The following is a 19,748-nucleotide window of genomic DNA, read 5'->3' as shown; positions in this document are numbered from 1 at the left end:
ATCCTTTTGTCTCTCCTCACCCAGCTTGTCCCTGTGTCACACAGCACTACCTGGCCTGGATTTTTGTTTGTTTGTTTCTGTTTTTTGTTTTTTAACTGCTTTTGCAGTTCAATCATAAGTTCCATGAGGACACTGTCACCCACCTCCTGGCTTTATGGATGGGTACCCATGAAACAGCCTCATGTAGGAAGGATGTGTCAGTCATGGCAATGTCAGTTCTGTCCCTGGAGTTCTTTTGGCTCTGGGATGAGCTCCAGGGTAAATGTTGCTTCTAGGCCCATATGTACTCACCCTCTTTTTAGCTGGCATGGCCATTTTTGACACTCTATCCCCCAGCTTTTCCATTGATGCTTTCTAAATGTATCAGGGTAGGTGATGTCACCGTAATGCACAGGAGTAGCCCTGTGGTTTATGCACATTTGAGTTGCTTTGAATGCAAACCGGACATCATACTGAACGAAGGCAGCAGTGAACAACATACGCACAGTAAACAGGCAGAGACTGTCTTATTGATTAACAGATGAGGCCTCTATTATCGATCAAAGCTTGGCGAGGAAATTTATCACTTTTAATTTCAGGGCTGCCAAATATTTCTGCCTCTGAGCCAGCCATTACAGAGACAATTTAATGTACAGCCTTCTTAGAAGAGGGGATTTCATCTGGTGGACTGGTCTTAGATCCTCACTCTGGAGAGTCTGGGGTGCCAGTATTTCTGGGGGAGGTGTGGAAGGAATAGTAGGGCTTCATGAATGGGAGCCAGCAGTGGGAGCCCTCATCTGTGGTTCCAAGTAGAACAGGGAGTCTGACCCAGAGTCCCTTGGGGAGAGGGACTTTTCACACATTTAATATGGTATTGTGAGCTTCAAAGGGATGTGGCTTAATATGGTGACTTTGGCAAGTGCGGAGTGAGGGGGACACTGAAGGCTACCAGATGTGGTTAGGTAGAGAAGGAGGAAGCAGTCTTTTAGTAGCCAGTGTATGCTGGTCTGTTGTTTATCTTCATCTGAACCCTGGGTGGTGGCGCACATTTGCCCTTCATTTCCTCCCTCGCTCCTTCCTTTCTTTGCTCATCTGCCATGAAAGTGAGATGCTTCCTACAGCCCCATTGATGGCTGTTTCTAAAAACCTCTCCACGCCACATCCCTTTGAAGCTCACAGCACTATTGGGTTCCTAACTCGATTACGACTGCAGGGCTCCAAAGCAATGGCTGAGCCCATGAGGTGCCCGCCCCTCCCAGCCGTCTTCAGGGAGCTATGAGAACAGATACAACCAAAGAGAATCAGATCCCTCGCAAATCCACCGAAAATCATTGATGGTTAATGATTCAGGCCAAGGGGAAGTTGCTCATTGTGAGGGAGCTGGGACTCCATCCAGCCCCAGCTTCCCCACCCTGACCCTTTCTGCCTTTTGAAGCATTTCCTGTGTGCTCCCTCCCCTAGAACATAGATGAAAGTGGTCTTAGCTGTCACCTCGGAACACACAGACACCGCTTTGCCATTATCCCCATAGAAGTTTTTTTTGGCTTCATTTTCAAAGCTTTATAAGCCATGGGCCAGGTGCTTGGCCTGAGGAGATCCTGTGGCTCTCTGAGATACCCGGAGGTTGTCTGTCGTCCTCCTTCTGCCTCCAGGTAAAACTCAGTCCCAGTCACCTGAGGCAGATGCCTATAATTAATTTGAAGTCTCTTCAGCAATTTTATATCTGCCCTGGAGTGCTTTCCCTCCCATTTATTCAGACAACTCTTGTGCCAAACACAGACTAGGGCACATACAGCCTGTTTGTTACTGGGAGTACAGGTGCCCAGTGAGGCTGGGGTTGTTGGTGCTCTACAGTCCTCGTACCTGTCATTGACAAGAACTGTTCCTTGCTGCTTAAGCCTCTGTATTTTGATTCTTATTTTTTAAGGCACAGATTTCCAGACTTATCATTTGTAGCCCCAGGCTGACCTGGAACTCACCATGTAGCCCAGGCTGGTCTTGAGCTTATGATGCTTCTGCTTCATTTTCCTGAGTGCTGGCTTTACAAATGGACACACACAGTCATGTCCATCCTCAATTAAAAAAAAAAAAAAGTACTGGAACCATTTTTCCAAATACAATTTGACATGAAACCCTGATACATAAAATGGGTAACTGGATTTGATTTTGTTGTTGGAAGGGAGTGAGGCGCTTGCTTCTTTATCCATATGGCTTCTTTGCAGATGGAAGCCCTAGGAAGCTGAAGATAAGGAGGATTAAGAGTTCTGAAGTCAGGCTGCTGAGCTGTACATCTGTGGCTGCCCTCTGTTCTGTGTTAGAGCTAGCACATCCTTAACCTCTCTGAGCTTGTGGGTATTCATCTGCTAAGTAGAGGGTGGTAGTGGTGCAGACTCCAGATGTTACTGTTAGGACGTGATGAAGTAATGCGCATTCAGTATTTAGCATCGTGCCTGGTATGCAGTGAATCTGTGGGAAATCCTAGGTGGATTGAAAATAGCTGTAGGGGCTACAAATGTGCAAATCAGTTACCTGGCTCTTACAAGGTATCGCTAAGACTCTTGGACACACATAAAGGAAGAGCTTGGACACATTGAGAAGTACAGAGCAGATCAGAAGGGGCAGAGCAGTGGCAGCTGGAGGGCATAACCTTGGTACATGGTCTTGAACATGAAAAATATGGAATAAACAAGAGTGAGACCAGGACAGAAACACAAGGGGAGTTGGCACTGCCTAAAGAAGGTGCTAAGGGACAGTCTGGCTATGGAGTTGTTTAGCTTGCTTGGTCAGGTTACCAAAGACCCTGAGGTAAAAAGAAGGAATTGAGAACTAGTATAAACTGCAGATCTCTTACATAAAGAAGTATGAGGAAATATATAGTCTAAAAGGGAGGATCAGACAATATAAACCCAGCCTTGAATCTTCCAGTGTTTCAGGACTCATACTGCAAAGGTCAGGACAGGTAAGGATTATCCCCACACAGTGGGACCATGCATGCATGAAGACATTCTGAAGAAGAAGCACTAAGACTTGAGATTGGTGACCCTTAGATAAGATGCAGAGAACGACTGAGCCTGTGGAGTGATGTGTCCCACCGACACGGTGACACTTTGGGGTTGAGCTTTGTAAGGATGGCTCTTGCTGGCTCTTAGAATATTGATGGAGTTGAGGTTGTCATAGGCGCCCACCATGATCAAGGCAGATATAGCTGTACACAAGATGATAATGGTTTCTCAGAGAGTCAGGCTCACAGGGTGTTGTGGCAACAGAAAGATGAGTCACCGTGCCCAGTTGTGAAGGCACAGGTATCACAGGAGAGGTCTCAGGGATGACTGGGGATTGAGGGCATGAGGGATGCAGAGAGGCAGGGGAGGTGTGGAAGAATGGGCAATAATGAGGAGGAAGGCAGCCCCTTCAGGGACTCACTGAAGCCCACCCTGGCTAGAGGAGAGTTAGGTGGAAAACGAAGCATGAAAGAGTATGCCAACAAGAGCTGGTTGCATCCTAGAAGGAATTTTGAGATAATCTTCAAAGTACTGCAAATTTTTGCAGGATGTTAGGTGGCCAGATCCAAGGGGTAGTTTAGAGGTCACCAGTGAGTTAAATTTGCACACGCTGAGGGTGTGTATCTATAAGTAGTGCATGCTTCTTCATGAATCATGAGGCAGCGACGGTGCATGTCCCTCCTTGTTGGTATCTGCTTTGCTCCTTCCTGTCTACCCATCCAGCAGAGCTGGCCTTTCATTTTCATGGGGCATCTTACCTAGACTCTGTCTTAGTCATGCTGTTTTCATTTCTTCTCCTCGGGGAGACCTGGATGGGTAGTCACCTGTTCAGGTCTGGGCTAGCTCCTGGAGCTGTGGAGTCAGAATCTCTGAGTTATCTCTGAGTCAGACTCTTCACAGGTATCCTGGCTGCTCCTCTAGTACCCAGGACACCTCCCACTCTCTGGACTATGGTTCTAATGTTAACTGTCTCTTTTTTTCAGCGGGCGCCAAAGCCTTTGTGTGTGATCAGTGTGGTGCCCAGTTCTCAAAGGAAGATGCCCTGGAGACACACAGACAGACCCATACTGGTGAGTGTCCCTGATTCCATTCCCCAGATTATCTAGCAATATAGTACGAAAGAGGTCAGGGGATTTGGTGACATCTTCTTCCTGGGAAATACATCATCATGCCCGGGGTCTTTGTGGAAGGGAATGGATGTGTGTAAATTTCTGTCCATGGGGCCGGGCAAGCATTACAGACAGGACAGTTCCCCCATGAGAACAGCCCTTCTGAGTTAGGCCAAGATTCTGTCTGTGACAAGCCATTGAGCTTCCATCTTCTCAAGGGATCTTGTGTGCTCTTGCTAGGGCTGTAAGGAGTCTATGGTGTTGCCTGAATTCTTGTAGCTAATGGTCGGAAACCTCTTCACAACACCCTCTAGTGAGATTCAGAAGCCCTGGTTTAGGCACAGTGGCTGATTCTCCCTCTGTAAGAGGTTGAGTCATCATCTCTGACACATCCATCTACACACAGGGCTGTACTGGAACAGTATTAACTGACAGAGATACAGCTCTGTCCTGTTCAATAGTGCTGATTGCACTGCAACAGCACCAGCATCATTTCGTCACGATGATTGGCAGCCCCATTGCCATGATGACCAAAGTTTACACTGGTTGGTTGCTTTCCATGACCTCTCTTGGCTAGCTTTTCGGGAACCCTGTAAAGTAAATGGTGGGGTGGTGGTGGTGGTGCAAATCTCAGATCAAAAATGAAGAAAAGGATTCTTAAAAGTGGGTGGGGGCTTGCCAAAGTCAGGAGCCAGGAGTAAGTTTGATAGTTGAGAGGTTGGAGGGCCCCGGTTTCATCCTGATTGGGGCAGTCCCTAAATGGAACTGTGGATTAATTACATACTTAGCCTTTTTTCATGTGGTTTTCCTAATTGATTAGGAAAGTGAAGCAATGACAATATGGATCCCCACAAACAGCGCATTGTGGGGATTAAACAAAATATTTTACCTGAGGTGCTTTGCTGGGTGTTTGGCTCATTACAAGTATTTAATGGACAGTAGTTGATTGATACGATGTAACAAATATGTATTGTAGTGTGTCCAGGTTGCTGGAGGAATTTGGGATATGGTAGCACATAAGACAGACGATTCTGATTCTCATGGTACTGAGATTGCTTCTGGGACATAGTATGAGCTACAAGCATATGATACAATGAAAAGTTAAAGTGAGTGCTGCCAAGAAAAAAGTAAAGCAGATGAATGGGAGAGAATGAGAGGAAGAAACATGGTATTTTGGATAAAGTGGTTAGGGGAAAAGGTGACTTACATCTGAGCAGAAGCCTGAAGGAGTGAGCCACTCAGATGCTCCTGGGAGGAGCGCCTGGGCAACAGGACTTGAACTTGGAAAGGTCTCAGGGCCAGGTAAAGCCTTGTAAGTTCAGAAGGGCAGCGTGCAGAATGGAGAGCCAAGTGGACAGTGAGCATAGAACGAAGGCAGGTCTCTCAGCCCTAGAATCTGGGCTTTATTCCGTATTTCTGAATGGTGTGTTAGTTCCTTGTCTCATTTTATCACTGTGATAAAGCTCTTGACAAAAGCAGCGTAAGGGCGGAAGTGTTTATTTTGGCTTACTGTTTGAGGTTATAAGTCTGCCATGTCCCTCCTCAGTTAAAACTCAATGGAAACATGCTCAGACAGGCCAAGAAGTGTCTCCCAGGTGATTTCAAATCCAGTCATGTTGACAGGGAAGATTAATTGTCACAAGGAGAGGGGAAGGATTTGCAAATCATGTGTGAAATTTATAGCTAGGAAATATAAAGAGCTCCCTTACAACCTGAAAATACTAATACCAATACTAATACTAATACTAATACTAATACTAATACTAATACTAATACTAATACTAATACTAATACTAATACTAATACTAGTAGCTAAAGAAGAAAGCAAGTAAAGGCAATGTCGCTTAACTCCAAAGATAGACATAACCAAAGAATACATAAAAAGATGCTCCATGCCTTTTGCCATCAAGGAGATGCAGATCAAACCGCAATGAGATACCACTCAGCCCATCAGGATGTGGCTCTCTAAGAAGACAGATAGTGGCAAGCATTGCTGAGGATATGGAAAAACCAAAACCCTCATATGTTAACGATGGGAGGGTAGAGGGAGGCACAGCCGCTTTGGAGAACTGCCTGGAAGCTTTTGAAAGGTTTAAACATAGAATCACCCGATTACACAGCAGTTTTGCTCTTTCCTGTCCACCAAAAGGACGAAAACGTGTGTCCATGCAGAAACTTGACTGTGAATATCCGTGTATCAGTCAAGAGGAAGTAACCCAGTGTTAATCAATTAGCAGATAAGCAAAATACTAGATATACATGGTCAATGAATACGGTTTAGTTGTGAAAAGGATTGAAGTAGTGATACATGCTACAGTGTGGCTGAACCTTAAAAGAATTTGTTGAAAGAAACCAGACACAAAAGTCCATGTGTTATGTAGCCTTCATTTGTTCATATGTGAAGTCCAGAATGGGCAAATCTGTACAGACCCGGAGTATATTAGCAGGTGTCAGAGACTGCAAGTGTTGAGAATAAGTAGGGTTTGACTGTTAAAAGATCCAACATTTCTTTTGGCGGAGACAGACATGTTCTAGAGTTGACTGTGGTGATGATTATGCAATACATTAAAGTCCGTTTTAATGTATAGTTTAGAAGTATAGCTATGCTGCATGCCATGTGTTTCATAGCTTTTAAAGTTGGGTGAAGGTGTATGTGTGTGTATAGGTAATCTGTCGCTGTCGGGAAGACTGACATTGCCAGCCACATCATGTATTCTTGTAGATAAATTACAGACATAGGTATGTAAGTGTAGGTGGATGTACACAAACACAAGCTGTATAGAGAAGGGGGAAGATAGTCCATTGGCAGGGTCTTCGGGGGACCTTTGGAGAGTCAGTCCAGGACCTCCTGCTTGCTGTGTCCGCACTCCACCAGTGAGCGACATCCCCACCCTCCATTGCAGGATTTTGAGTGTCAGCGATTTAACTTGATTTGTAAGTATGGAAGAGCACTGTGGAACTTGCATTGTGAGTTCATCAGAGAGAATGTCCCAGCTGTTAGTTGCTACCTGAGACACCTCTTCAGCAGCCCCTTAGAAAAACCAAGTGTTTTGAGGGTTGGTGGCTCAGCTGGGTGGTTTTCAGTTGGACTGTCTTGTAGCTGCCATTGGGCGATGGCCAGGGCGGGCACCCTCTGAACAGTCCACTGGGGTGTGTATCATGGTGACTGCTCTGTCCACACATCTGATTTAGAACTCCTCCAGCATGGCCTGTCACAGCAGAGCAGCCTCTGACTGTTTCTACTGAAGACCTAAGATCTCAGGCTGAAGAAGTCAGGAAGCACATGATACCAGCCCCATTAGTGCTGGGAAAACAACTAGAAACATACATTCTCTGCTCTATTTTACTGTTTAAAATTGTCATAGGTCATCCCCACATTAAAAGGAGTAGAAACCTAGACTTCCCCTCTCAGTGGGGAAAGTGGTGAGAACCTATAGGGAAAGAGAACTTGGTGGCAGCCATCTTGGAGACAATCAACTGTAGTGCCTGGAAGGGACAGAGGAAGATTAGGTTGGATTCTGGTGCCATTTTCTTGTTGCTAGACCATGCAGACTCAGGAATCCCACTCCAGGAATTCTGACCTGGGGTAACTGAGGGGAATTTTGAATGAGCTCTGTCATGTAGCTTTGATGAAAGAAGATGTGAGTTCCATTTGTGTGAGAAATGAGGACTCAAGAGCCAGAGTTGGGGCTCAGTTGGCAGAGTGCTTACTAGCAGCATGAATCTCTGGGTCCCATCCATGCCCACCCAGCACTGCATGCACAGAACGTGAAGATCTCAAGCATCTCCGGAGGTGGAGGCAGGTGGCTCAGAAGTTCAGGATCATGTTCAGCTATATACTGAATCTGAGGCCAGCCTGGGGTACATGAGGCCCTGTCCCATCCCCTCTCTCCACCACAGGTGCGCGCGCACACACACACACACACACACACACACACACACACACACACACACACAAAGGAGGACTCAGGAGAGGGGGTTCCAGAGGAATATGGAAAATAATGCTGGCTGGGTGTGGTTGTATATGCCTTTAATCCCAGCACTTGGGAAGCAGAGTCAGGTGGATCACTGTGAGTTTAAGGCCAGCCTGGTCTACAAAGTAAGCTTCAGGACATAGAGAGACCCTGACTCAAAAAAATAAAATTAAATTAAAAAATAAAGATAAAAAGGGAGAAAGAGGGAGAGGAGAGAGAGGAGAAAATAATACGAAAGCCCCTGGAGACAGACATGCCAAGTGAGGTGTCACCAGAGAGCTAACGGGAGAACAGAGGCGAGGTCTGGAGAGGGGAAGGAAAGGAGACCCTGGGGAGAGGAAACTATGCTCATGTCACGTGACGCTTCTGCTACATCCATTTATAAATAACCTCAGCCGACCAATTGTACAGATAAGAAGGTGGAGGCCTAGAAGGTACCCAGCAGGAAGTACAGGGCTGAAACCCAACCCTCCTCCAGTTTCAGTGCCCTTCCCATGGCTCCCCAGCTGCCTGCACTGTGGCATGCCTCTCTGTCAGCCTGTGGGCTAAAGAGGTTAGGGAGAGCCTGTGCTGTCTTTAACTCATGGCCCTGTCCTGCCGCTCCTCGTGACCCAGTTCATGAAGAATTCCTAACACCCCAGTACACACAGCTTTATCTCGGGGTAGGATATAATTTCCCTGATTCAGATCGGCCTGAGCATCCCCTGGCCAAGGGTTCCACATGGGGAGGAAGCAACTAAGATGGGATACTACATAGGCTGGGAGATACAACGTCTTGGAGATTGTTATTGAGCCCCAGACTGACTGTAGTAGAAAATGGCTGCAGTTCCAGTGTAAGCTAAGCAGATGGTCCCATCACCTCTCCCCCCTTTGACTCCACTTAGCCTGGATTTCTGTCCTGGTGCACATGACACCTCCCCCAACCCCCCCTAACCCTGAGATCTCCATGGGCTCAGGCTGGCGCTTCAGGGAGGACATCCTTATGGCAGGGCTGGGCTCCGGCTTTGTTGTCACATTCTGGTTTTCTGTTTGGGTACAGCAAAGACTTTGAGGAGATAAACAGAGATCATTTTACACCTTTTATATTATGACAGATACATACTGCAAAACACTGCTGCTTCCAAAATGTTTGGGTTGCAGAGCAGCAAGGAATTAACCGCTAGGCAGCTCCCGAGAGGCTCATACTTCATTTACACATCAGAAGTTTTTTTTCTTTTTTCTTTTTTTACCCTGTTCAGTCAAACCAGAGTGAGAAAAACACATGCATGTAATGCACATTCAAATGCACAACCAAAGCATCTCCTGGGTTTAGTAGCAGGACCATCTTAAATTAATAAGTAGTTCTTTAAGTCCAGATAAACTGATAAATACCATTAATGGCTTAATTTATACTCTGGGTTTGAAATTTGACACACGGACACTATCTTGGCTCAGGAAACACAAGTGGTTTGTGCCCGAGGTTTTAATGACCGATCAGTAATATAAATTGCTACATCACTGAGCAGAAATAGCCTCTCCTTGTCATTTGATCTGGAAACTTCTCCGGCCAGGCAGCAGTTAATAAATTTAAAAATAATTACCCTCTTTATTCAAAGTCAAACTAATTAGGAGTGGGTTTTACAAATCATAATGTTGTTCAAGCCACTGTACATTTGCTCTTGAGACTTGAACAGGCCTCGGGCAACAGACAGTACTGGATGGTGGTAATGAGAGGGCAGAGGAGCTGTCTCTGCTGCTGGAATTAGGGGAGTATCTGGAATAGTCTCATTATGTCCCAGGGAGAAGGCAGGAAGTGTCAGTGAGGAGCCCATGAAGATTCACACATGGGAACCTTCAGTTCTGGGCATCCCTATGGAACTCTGAGTAGCTGCCTACTGTGTGTATGAGAGAGTTGGGGTCAAGGCTAATCTGTGTGGGAGCCAGGCTGAGAGTCACAGAGTCAAGGAGCAGGAGTGGACACAGGCACACATGCTCATGACCATTAAGGGAGAATCAACATACTAGAGGCAGAGGGATGGGTTGGATGACCTCTGGAAAAAAGTTCTTTCTTAGCAAGTATGTGTTCAGTGAAGTAGCATAGGCTTAGATAGCACACTACAGAGGAAAGGGACTCCTGAGTACATGAAGGCCCAGAACGTGGGATCTAGTGTCACACAGTCTTAGATTTATCATTTATAAATTTTACCATCTTGGTTGGATTGTCTTAACTTTATGTCACAGTTTGCTCAGCATACTATCGGGACCATGTGGTTCTTGGTGTCTAAGGATTTGATCTGATAATCTACAGAAGCATTCTACCTAGGCCTTGCATGGAGCTTGTGTTCAGGAAATGATAGAGTTGGAATAAGGTTCCAAATCTTCTTACAGATAAAGAGCCTCACCTCCTCAGTTGGTATTGAGAGAAAGAGCCATGTCCGTAGTGATGATGATACGGGAACTAACTACATTCAGTTTGGAAAAGCAGCTGAATGTAGTTAGTTCCCGTATCATCATCACTACGGAAGTTCTAGCATTCTACCCCTGCCCTCCAGCCAAGAGATCATCTCCAACATGTCTGCCAAGTCTACAACCATGAAAGCAATAATGATGAAACCTTCTAGTCTCTTTACCCTAAAACAGGAGGGGGTCCTTTGCGTAAATGCCCTCCAGTGCCCACTCTGTAAGTGCACTTGAGAGGAATAAGAGCACAACAGGTTCTATACTTTGAACAAATTCATGTGGCAGGTTTGGTAGATGCGAAGAACCCTGAGTCTGGAATTTCCAGAGCTGCCTTTGCCCTGCCATATCTGAACAAGACTGAGCTGATGCTTAATGGGAGCCAGGGTTAAGCAGGTGTTCTAGCCTCAAACAGTACCAGGTGTGTCCCCTACAGCCTCTTAGGGGAGGCCAGAGTAATGCCTTTGACGACTCAGGAGGGTGACAGTTTTCTAGTGAGATCTCACGGTTGCTATCTCAGATCCCTACATGTTCTGAATCTCCAGCCTTCTCATAGACTTTCTACCTTATCCAGCCTTCTCCCATAACAAATGGCAGAAAGAGGCAGACAAGATGACTATGGTCATTCCTAGGTTTTGCCTCCCTGGGTACAGGGAACTAGGTTGAACTAGACTGTGAACCTGTCCCAGAGAGGTTTTAGTCTCTTCTCCTTCCACAACCCACTCCAGAAGTTCCTCCAAGTTGACAGTCTCACTTTCTGTCAACCAGAAGAGGTTGTCCAGCTATTTTTCCCTGTGGTTCCTTCATTCATTTACTCTCTGAGCTTTGGAGTGTTATACCTAGGACACACCAGGCACTTTGTGGATGTTGTAACTCATAATGGTGAATAAAACTTGGCTCCTACCTTCCCACAGTGCTTGGGAGACATGAGCAAGCAAGTTGAAGTTGGCCTTAGGTATGGATACTTGAAGAGCTGGCCTTCATGAGTACTTAGTAGCTTTAGCTGTGTTTACTCTTCATGACTAAGCCAGGCATTATTTCTCCCTCATTTTTGGTGGAGAACACTGAAACCTAGGGTGTTAGGCAATACCAGTTCAGGACAGAGCTAGAACGAGTGTCTTGTGGTTCTGTGCCCCCGAATCCCTTCTTTAAGCATTGTCTTCTCTTCCTGTGGGACCTGGGCATTGAATTTGATAAGCAGATTAGGAACTTAAAGCCCATGCTTGGAGAAGATAGTCAGTTAAGAGCAAAAAATGTCCAAAGTAGAATTATGATTCAAATGATTTCATTTTTCAGCTCAAACTTCTCTCCCCTTTGACTACAAAATAAGGACTTTCTTTGACTGGCCTAGAAAAAAAAAAAACTGTTTAGTTTTCACATTGCTGTGTGACGGGGAAGCCACTCAACTAAACTCAGTGTTTAGACGCTTCTTTTCACGGCTTTTAAAACTGGCTTCAAGCAGGTCTGTCAGTCCAGAAGTCATGGACACACCCAGCAATGAGGGCTGTGCTGTGGATTCCACCTTTCTCTTCCAACTGGTAAGACAGTTGCTCAAAGGACCTTCCTGTTTTAGGGCAAAGGAGACTAGAAGGTTCTGTCACTTGCTTTTCTCATTGTTGTGACCGAGCCTAACAAGAAGCACCTCAATGGCAGGAAGGGCTGATTCTGGTTTACAGTTGGAAGGCAGAAAGTCCATCATGGTGGCAGGAATGTACAGCTGGGACCCTTCACTTCTGACATCTTGGTGAAATAGGAAGCAGAAATAGGAGAAAGAGGTATTCACCTGTTTACACACACACACACACACACACACACACACACACACACACCCCACATTTTTTTTTTCAACCAGAGACTCCTTCCCAGAGGGTGTTGCTACCCATATTCAGGGTGGAACTTTCTTCTTCAGTTGATCCTCTCTAGAATCGCCTTCAAAGATATGCCCGGAGGTGTGTCCCCTGAGTTATTCCAGTCCACTCAAGTTGACAGTTGAGATTAGTTATCCCAGAGGCATATACATGCCCAACAGCTGTTTGACTCCTTGGGCAATGCAAACTGTGTCCCCAGCTCTGATGTTGGCATCTGCCTCTCCTGGCTCATGTCTCACCTTTGATATTGTCAGTGACACTTTAAAAAAGAGTGAGACATGCCCTTGACTCTGATCTGCAGGTGGAAAAGGGAGCCCTTGTTTGAAGGGCTCCTTGTGGAGGCTGCCTGTGGGAGGAGTGCAGAAGTAACTGACAGGTAGAGTCAAAGATTTAAAGGGTAAACACCGACTAGATCTCTGCCAGCCAGCCTTGTCCATCTGCTGACCTGGGCCTAGCTAGAAGGACACGTTGGACATCTAAAAGTCACATCACGGTGATGAGATCCAGGCTTCAAGCACTGTCACGTCTCCCATGGCTCAACCCCAGAGGAAACAGGAGAGAGAAGACTATGCAGATGATCAGAAATAACCTTGATCTCCCTGATACTTTACATGAAATAAAACAAACAAACAAACAAACAAAAAAAAAAAAAAACAAGAGAGGGCCTCAGGCCCCCTGCCCAAGGTGGAAGGTATCGGGGAGGCCAGGACAGTGAGTCATCAGACGGACAGGCAGACTCCATGCTGTTTGGCAGGATCTCACCATTGAAAGCATAATAGCATTTGACTTTTATAAATATCAGAGGTGATTCGTATAGCGTTTCACATGGTGTGCCAAGGAATTTAACACGAGGAAGCTCAAACCCCAGAATGGCCACAGAACGTCATAGGCACTCTGGGAGGGAGGGTCATGTGCTGCTGTTTGTACAGTCAGTGCCCCAGCATAGATTTACTCTTGACCTAATTTCATGCTGTTACTATAAAGGCATGCTTGGTGCCTAATATAGAGTTTTATTTTCCAAGCACAGATCTCGCGGTTCTGCGGAAGCTGCCTGCTGTAGAGTGGGGAGGGGCAACCCAGCTGTCACTTGCTGGTTTATGCAAATCGCCTTCCCTTTTCCCTGTCTGCTCCCAGGGTCCCTCCAGCCAGCTTCTGGAGGTACCCCTCAGTGCTGATTTTCAAGTTGGCATTAGTGTTCATTTTTAGAGTGGTTTTAGGCTTGAAGCAAAATTGCTTAAAAGGAATGGAGACTTCCAAGGAAGCCCTTGTCCTCACACATGCAGAGCTCTCTGTACTGTCAGTGTCCAACAGTGCCATGGCTCATTTGTTACCTCAGTGAACCTTACATGCACTGAGCATGCTACTCTATGGCCTGTAGCTGGCATTTGGTTCAGTCTTGGTATGGGCTTAGAGCAGTATGTACACACACACACACACACACACACACACCATACGGAATAATTTCACTGCCCTGAAAATGCTTTTGTTTCCCCTTTCATCTCCCCAATTAAAGAATTGCTTTATTTTACATTATGTGTATGTGGTGTTCGGGGTGGGGGGTGTACTTGGGATTGCACATGTCTGAGGAAGCCGGACTATGTCAGATCCACAGGAGCTAAAGTAAAAGGCAGATGTGGGTGCCGGGAACTGAACTTGGGTCTGCTGCAAGAGCGATCGATGCATGGTCTTAACTGCCTCACCAACTCTATAGCCCTACACCCAATACTTAATTTTTTTTCCTTTTTTCTTGTCAAAGATTGTTATTTTGAATGTGTGACCCTGGAGGTTGAAGCTATGGGCTTATGCATGCTCTACCACTGAGCTACATTCCCAGACCCTGGTATTGGGAACTCAAGTGGTCAGGCTCATACAGCAAATACTTGTACCTGACAAGCCATCTTGACAACCTCCTTTTCTCCTTTCTTTCTCCCCATCCCTTTGTTACTTCCCTCATTTAGCCCACACTCGTCTCAAACTCCCTATGTTAGCTGAGGCTGGCCTTCAACTTTGGATCTTTCCTGCCTCCACCTCCCAAGTGCTAGCCTTGCAGGTATACATAGCCACACTTGATCCCCATGCTATTCATGTGAAGCATTTCTTCTTTGGGCAGTGTTTGAGCAAATCAGTGGTGTCTGATTGTCTGGGGATTGGTGAAAAGACTTGACACCAAGACAAGGTTAGAGAAGACTCAGGCTTCCAGAGTTATCTTCTTGAACATTGCCTTCCTGCCAGACATCCTGGGGCCCTGGGGTAGGGGAGTGGCGGTGGGCAGGACTCACATGGGCCTCATTGACCCTCACCTCCTACCATAGAAAAAATGATGTTGGACACTATTGTCAGCATAGGGGGAGGCAGCATGGTACTTGAAAGGGACAATAACTTGGAGAAAGGGGAACTAGATTTTTATCCCATTTCTGCCACAAACATGCCTTATGATCTAGGAAAAAAAGTGCTTCATTTCTTTAATTCTCACATGTATGGTGGGGGAACTGTGCAAGAAAAAAAAAATCATGTTTAGGGATTGTGTGATCCAGGATAGAGCCTAAGATCTGATCTTGTATCAACAGTGTGGATTTCTCTCAGCCTATCTTCATATTGGAAAACTATGTTTAGAAATATGTCGGTGACACTGGGGATATAGCCCAGTTTGTAGAATGTGCAAAGCCCCGGGCTCAGTCCTCAAGATTGCATGAATTGTTCATGGTAGTACATGCCTGCAATCCCGGCTATTGGAGGTAGAATGGTTAGATGTTCAAGGTCACCTTCAGAAATATGGTGAGTTTGGGACCAGCCTGGTCTACAGAGACAGACAGATAAACAGACAGATGATAGATGGGTGGATGAATAGGTAGGTAGGTAGGTAGGTAGGTAGGTAGGTAGGTAGACAGACAGACAGACAGACAGACAGATAACTGTTGTAAGCAATACAACAATATTTGGAAAATGACTGGCTTGGGATTACTAGAGAGCAGCATGTGTCTTAGTGGTGGTAGCTGCTTCTACTTTGAGATACACAGCTTCTTTCCCTCAACTCTAGCCCATGTTTCCTTTGCTTTATTTCAAAGCTTCCTTCATAGGCGTCTAAAACAAAGACCTTTGGCCACTTAAGAACTGCTCTAAGAGCTAAAGGGGAACTGAAGCATTCGCCCTCTCTGGGTTTTTAGGTTGTCTTCAGCACAGATGCATGACTGAGGAGGGTGATCACAGGTCCCAAGAAGTTTCAGTGATACGACTGATCAAGTGGTACAGCCACATGCAGGTGGAGCCCCGATGGTGGAGAAATTGTAGTGGAGACTTCCTGTGTCCTTTTTGCCCAGAGTTTCTATTCAGAGTGCCCCGCCGTCAGAGTTCCTGTGGCCAGCCTTGGTCCCTCTGGCCCTTCCCATTGCCACTTTCTGCTCTTGTTCTTTGCTCTCTGATCCCTCCCCTTTTCCCAGAGTCACCCCTGCTGCCTACTGACAGAAAGGAGTTAATAAAAACCTATGTGTAACTGAAACTTGAAAAGCCATAAATCGCCTTGTTTTTTCTAGAATGTTGGTAGCGTTTTGATTTAATAGTTGGACAAACACAAGGGCCTATTTTATTCAGAGTTTACAGGCCTCAAGGCTGTTATTCCTCCAAATTTAATAGCATCGAAATTGCAGGGTTCGCTATAATTTGCCTATCGCTCGCTGCTCCACCATTGATGTTTATTGTCAGCGGGATGGAATCTCAATCCGACTCACTTAGATAACATGTCTGTTAAACATTTAGATAATTGTACAATCATTAACTTGTCACATTATTTTAGAGATTCAAAACAGAGGCAGGGTAAGTAGAGGTACCCAAGGGGAGTGGAGGTAGGGGGAGGATGAGGAAGAGGGAACCTCTTTGGAGTTAGATAACCAGAGATGAGAGAATTGATTGTGAGCGCGGCTGTGTCGTCCAAGGTGTCTGAGTTATGGAGGTGTGGGCTGCAGAGAAAAGCTTATGTTTTTTTTCTTCAGGTCACCTTCTTAACCATACTACCAGGCTAGTTAGGCTGCTGTTTGCTGACCTCTGGGACAGGGTGGCAAATGCTCAGAAATCTTTGATGCTGTGTGCCCAACTTTGGCTTTTACGAACCTAGGACTTACTGCTCTGGCTTTGTTCAAAAAAAACCGAACATGAGATTATTTGTAACTATAAAGCATTATGAACAAACCACATGGCCACAGAATCTGTTAACTAAGATGCCTAACCTGGAATGATGTCTCTGATGTTTTGAAGTTTTTTTTTTTTTTTAAATTAGATTTTAAAATAAAATTGCAAGAGGGCTGGGGGATGGCTCGGTCTGTATAGTGCTTGCTGCGTACACACGAGAAAGTCTGAGTTAGGGGATTCTAAGCACATAAAAACCTGGGTTAAAATAAACAGACGCCACCCTGTAATAGTCTGTAATGCTTTATTGATATTAACAGAGACTATTTTTAGAAACAGGATTAGAGGGTATTTTACTTTCTGTTTTTCTGTGTTTTAGTAATTATTGTGATTAAAAATTTGCTAGTTAGGTAATGCTAAAACCTTCATGTTACCTTATAAATTAGCAAAACTTCATGCTTACATCCCATTCTTCCCAAGGAGGGAGATTTATAAGAGGAAAATTTGAGAAGAGATGAAGGATATTCATACCCAACCACCTTAAAAAGTGCCTCAGTTCCCTCACTGTGAAGACAGACAGATGCCAAATGAAGAACTTAGCAACCTGGCATAATCCTGTGCTGGTCTCTAGAGGTTAAGGGTTATGGGAATAACCACAGGAATAATAGTAGGACAATAAGATGGGAATGTATAAGTGCTCCTCGGAAATAATAGGGTACATACCTTCTGGTCTGAGAAGATCCTGGGGCAGCAAGTGTGTGGCTGTAAGTCTTTCTGGCTTTGCATAGACTGCCATGTCTGGCATCCCCAGAGCCTACACTGTGACTGGGACAAGAACAGACCCACTGTTTCCTGAAACAACCTACATGTTACCCAGACAACATAGAAGAAAATATGAGTTTAAAACAAAACAAAACCCTGCATGGCTTAGCATTTCCCCCACTGTATTATAGATAACGCCAGTATTTGGGGGTAAGAGGATAAACAATATAAATATCTTATAGGTTATAAACTAAATAATGTATATATTTAGAAAAACAACTTAAATATTTCATATGATGCAGTGTAGATTCCTGCCTAAATGATGAAACTGGCTGCTGAGGCCAGCGGGTTGTGGAGGCCAGAATGGAGGGCAGCAGGGATGTGATAAAAGAATGAGAGAATGGAACTTGGTGAAAGATAGTCAGCTATTGCTAAACTGGAACCCAAGTAAGCTTGGAGTTTTGAATTTTTCCTTCAGCTATGTCTTAAACATCTGATACACTTAGTTTCTAATATGGAAGAGAAGCAAACAATGGGATAATAAGGAGAATTTCTTTTTAAGATTTACTTGTGTGTGTGTGCATGAACATCATGTCTGTGCTGTGTGCCTGTAGAAGCCAAAAGAGGCCACTGGAGCTGCTGGACCTGGGGTTACAGGCAGCTGTGAGCTCCTGACATGGGGACTGGAACCAGACACTACTCCTCCAGAAAAGCAACAAGTATTCTTAACTGCTGAGCCATCCCCCCTATCTCTAAGAATTTGTTCTCAAAGAGCAGTTTCAACCAAAGGGAATTGAAAAACATGCACCCACACAAAAACTTACAGGTGATTGTTCATGACAGCAGCAGCGTCATAGTTCAAAGGCGGGAACTGTCCAACTTTTTTATCAGTGGTAAATACATTATGGTATATCCATACAACAGAACAGGATTCACCCATAAACAAGTGAAATACACATACATGCTATGTGAGAGAGGTGCAAATGAAAGAATGCAGATGGGAAAGGCTATTTGCTGTGAGATTCCGTTTATTTGAAATGTGCAGAATAGGGAAGGCCAGAGAGAGAATAGGTTACTGAATTGCCAGGGGCTGGAGAGGAGAGAATAGAGGAGTGATTGATTACTAAATGGCTATGAGTCTTCTTTGAGAGAGGATGAAAACACACTGGAATTAGTGGTGGTGATGGCTTTCAGCTTTGCTGAATTTATTAAGAACCACTAATAGGGTGAAATTTTGGAATCTGTGATTTACATCTCAACTAAGGGCAGATTTTGTGTGTGTGTGTGTGTGTGTGTGTGTGTGTGTGTGTGTGTAGGTGAATTACACCCAAACTAAAAGAAAAGTCATCTTTAAGTGTGCCTTTTAAAGAGAGCTTATTAACCCCACATTGCTCCTATATCACAGAAGTGTCTAGACAGGTAGTACTTTTTACTTAGTGACCCTTAGGAAATACTGGAGACTGGCCATTTTGTTTGGAAACAGCAGTGGGAGAGCAAGGTGGCTCAGGGGTGTCTCTGTGCTGTCCCCTTTTCTCTATCTTCCTAAATAAGAAAGGTGTGCCTTTGCATTGGTACAACATTCGGAAAGTCAGGAGACCAGGCAGTTGTGTGTCGGCCAGATCTGGAGCAGAAAAGCCACCCTGTATTTGGCCTTGGGGGATTCACTTGTCAAGGATAGGACATAACACTACTGGCCTAGTGGCTTGTACAGAGAATGAATCCTATCAATGATATGTGTTCAGTGTGGGAGAAATTAGAAAACACACAGAAACTAAAGGGAGTCCCACCTGCTTCTTTGCATCTTTTTTCTTTTAAGCACCCATAGGACAGTGAGAGGAAAGGCTTCCTGCTTTGTAACCAGCCTGAGGCTTGGTGGCCATTTTAATGGCTTCCTCGTATTCACCCTGCCCCATTCATTTTCTTCCGTAAGCCCAGTGCTCCTTGCATAGACAGGGAGGGGCCAGAGTCCCATCCAAATGCTGTTTCTGTGGAAGCAGTGGGCAGCAGACCCAGCTGTTACCTCTGACCTACCTCAGCAGCTGTCAACAAGACAGAGCTGGGCAAGGTAGCAGCGCTGCTACGGCTGTTCACCAGCTGTTCCAGGCACACTCAGGATGCTGGGAACACATCTCGTTCCCACCTTCAATCTTCCTTGAAGCTGTTTCCTTTGGTTTTCTTCAGCTTTGCAAATGGTCACTGGCCCTGGGCAGGGTTTAGGCAGGTAATGTATGTCTTCTCCTCACTTAACAAATGACACTCCCTCAAGGCTGGGCAAATGGGGGGAAATCCAAGCATCAATTTATTTGCCAGGCTAAAACCTGTAGTTAAGTAGCAAAATTAAGCATCCCCATATACACTCAGGACCAACTAGGAAAAATTTCCTAGAGTTGATGAACTCCAGGCAGGTGGGGATGGGGGTATAGCAAAAGGCTTTTGTTCTAGAATGGTGTACGTGTGTGTGTGTGTGTGTGTGTGTGTGTGTGTGTGTGTGTGTGTGTG

The 19,748-nt window shown here is 45.3% G+C and overlaps 1 protein-coding gene across 1 annotated transcript in view; it reads left to right on the top strand.

Annotated features, from left to right (window-relative positions):
* Positions 1 to 19,748, top strand: part of Zbtb16 (zinc finger and BTB domain containing 16) — a 183,295-nt gene that overhangs the window by 115,691 nt on the left and 47,856 nt on the right. The window contains exon 4 of the mRNA XM_055622230.1: positions 3,965 to 4,051. Within this exon, the coding sequence (XP_055478205.1) occupies positions 3,965 to 4,051 (87 nt within the window). The remainder of the gene's footprint in view (positions 1 to 3,964; positions 4,052 to 19,748) is intronic.

Source organism: Psammomys obesus, unplaced genomic scaffold (assembly GCF_907164565.1).
Source record: "Psammomys obesus unplaced genomic scaffold, mPsaObe1.curated_primary_1811, whole genome shotgun sequence".
Lineage (NCBI taxonomy): Eukaryota > Metazoa > Chordata > Mammalia > Rodentia > Muridae > Psammomys > Psammomys obesus.
The sequence above is the reverse complement of the archived record's forward strand: the minus strand, read 5'-3'. Positions and strand labels throughout refer to the sequence as shown.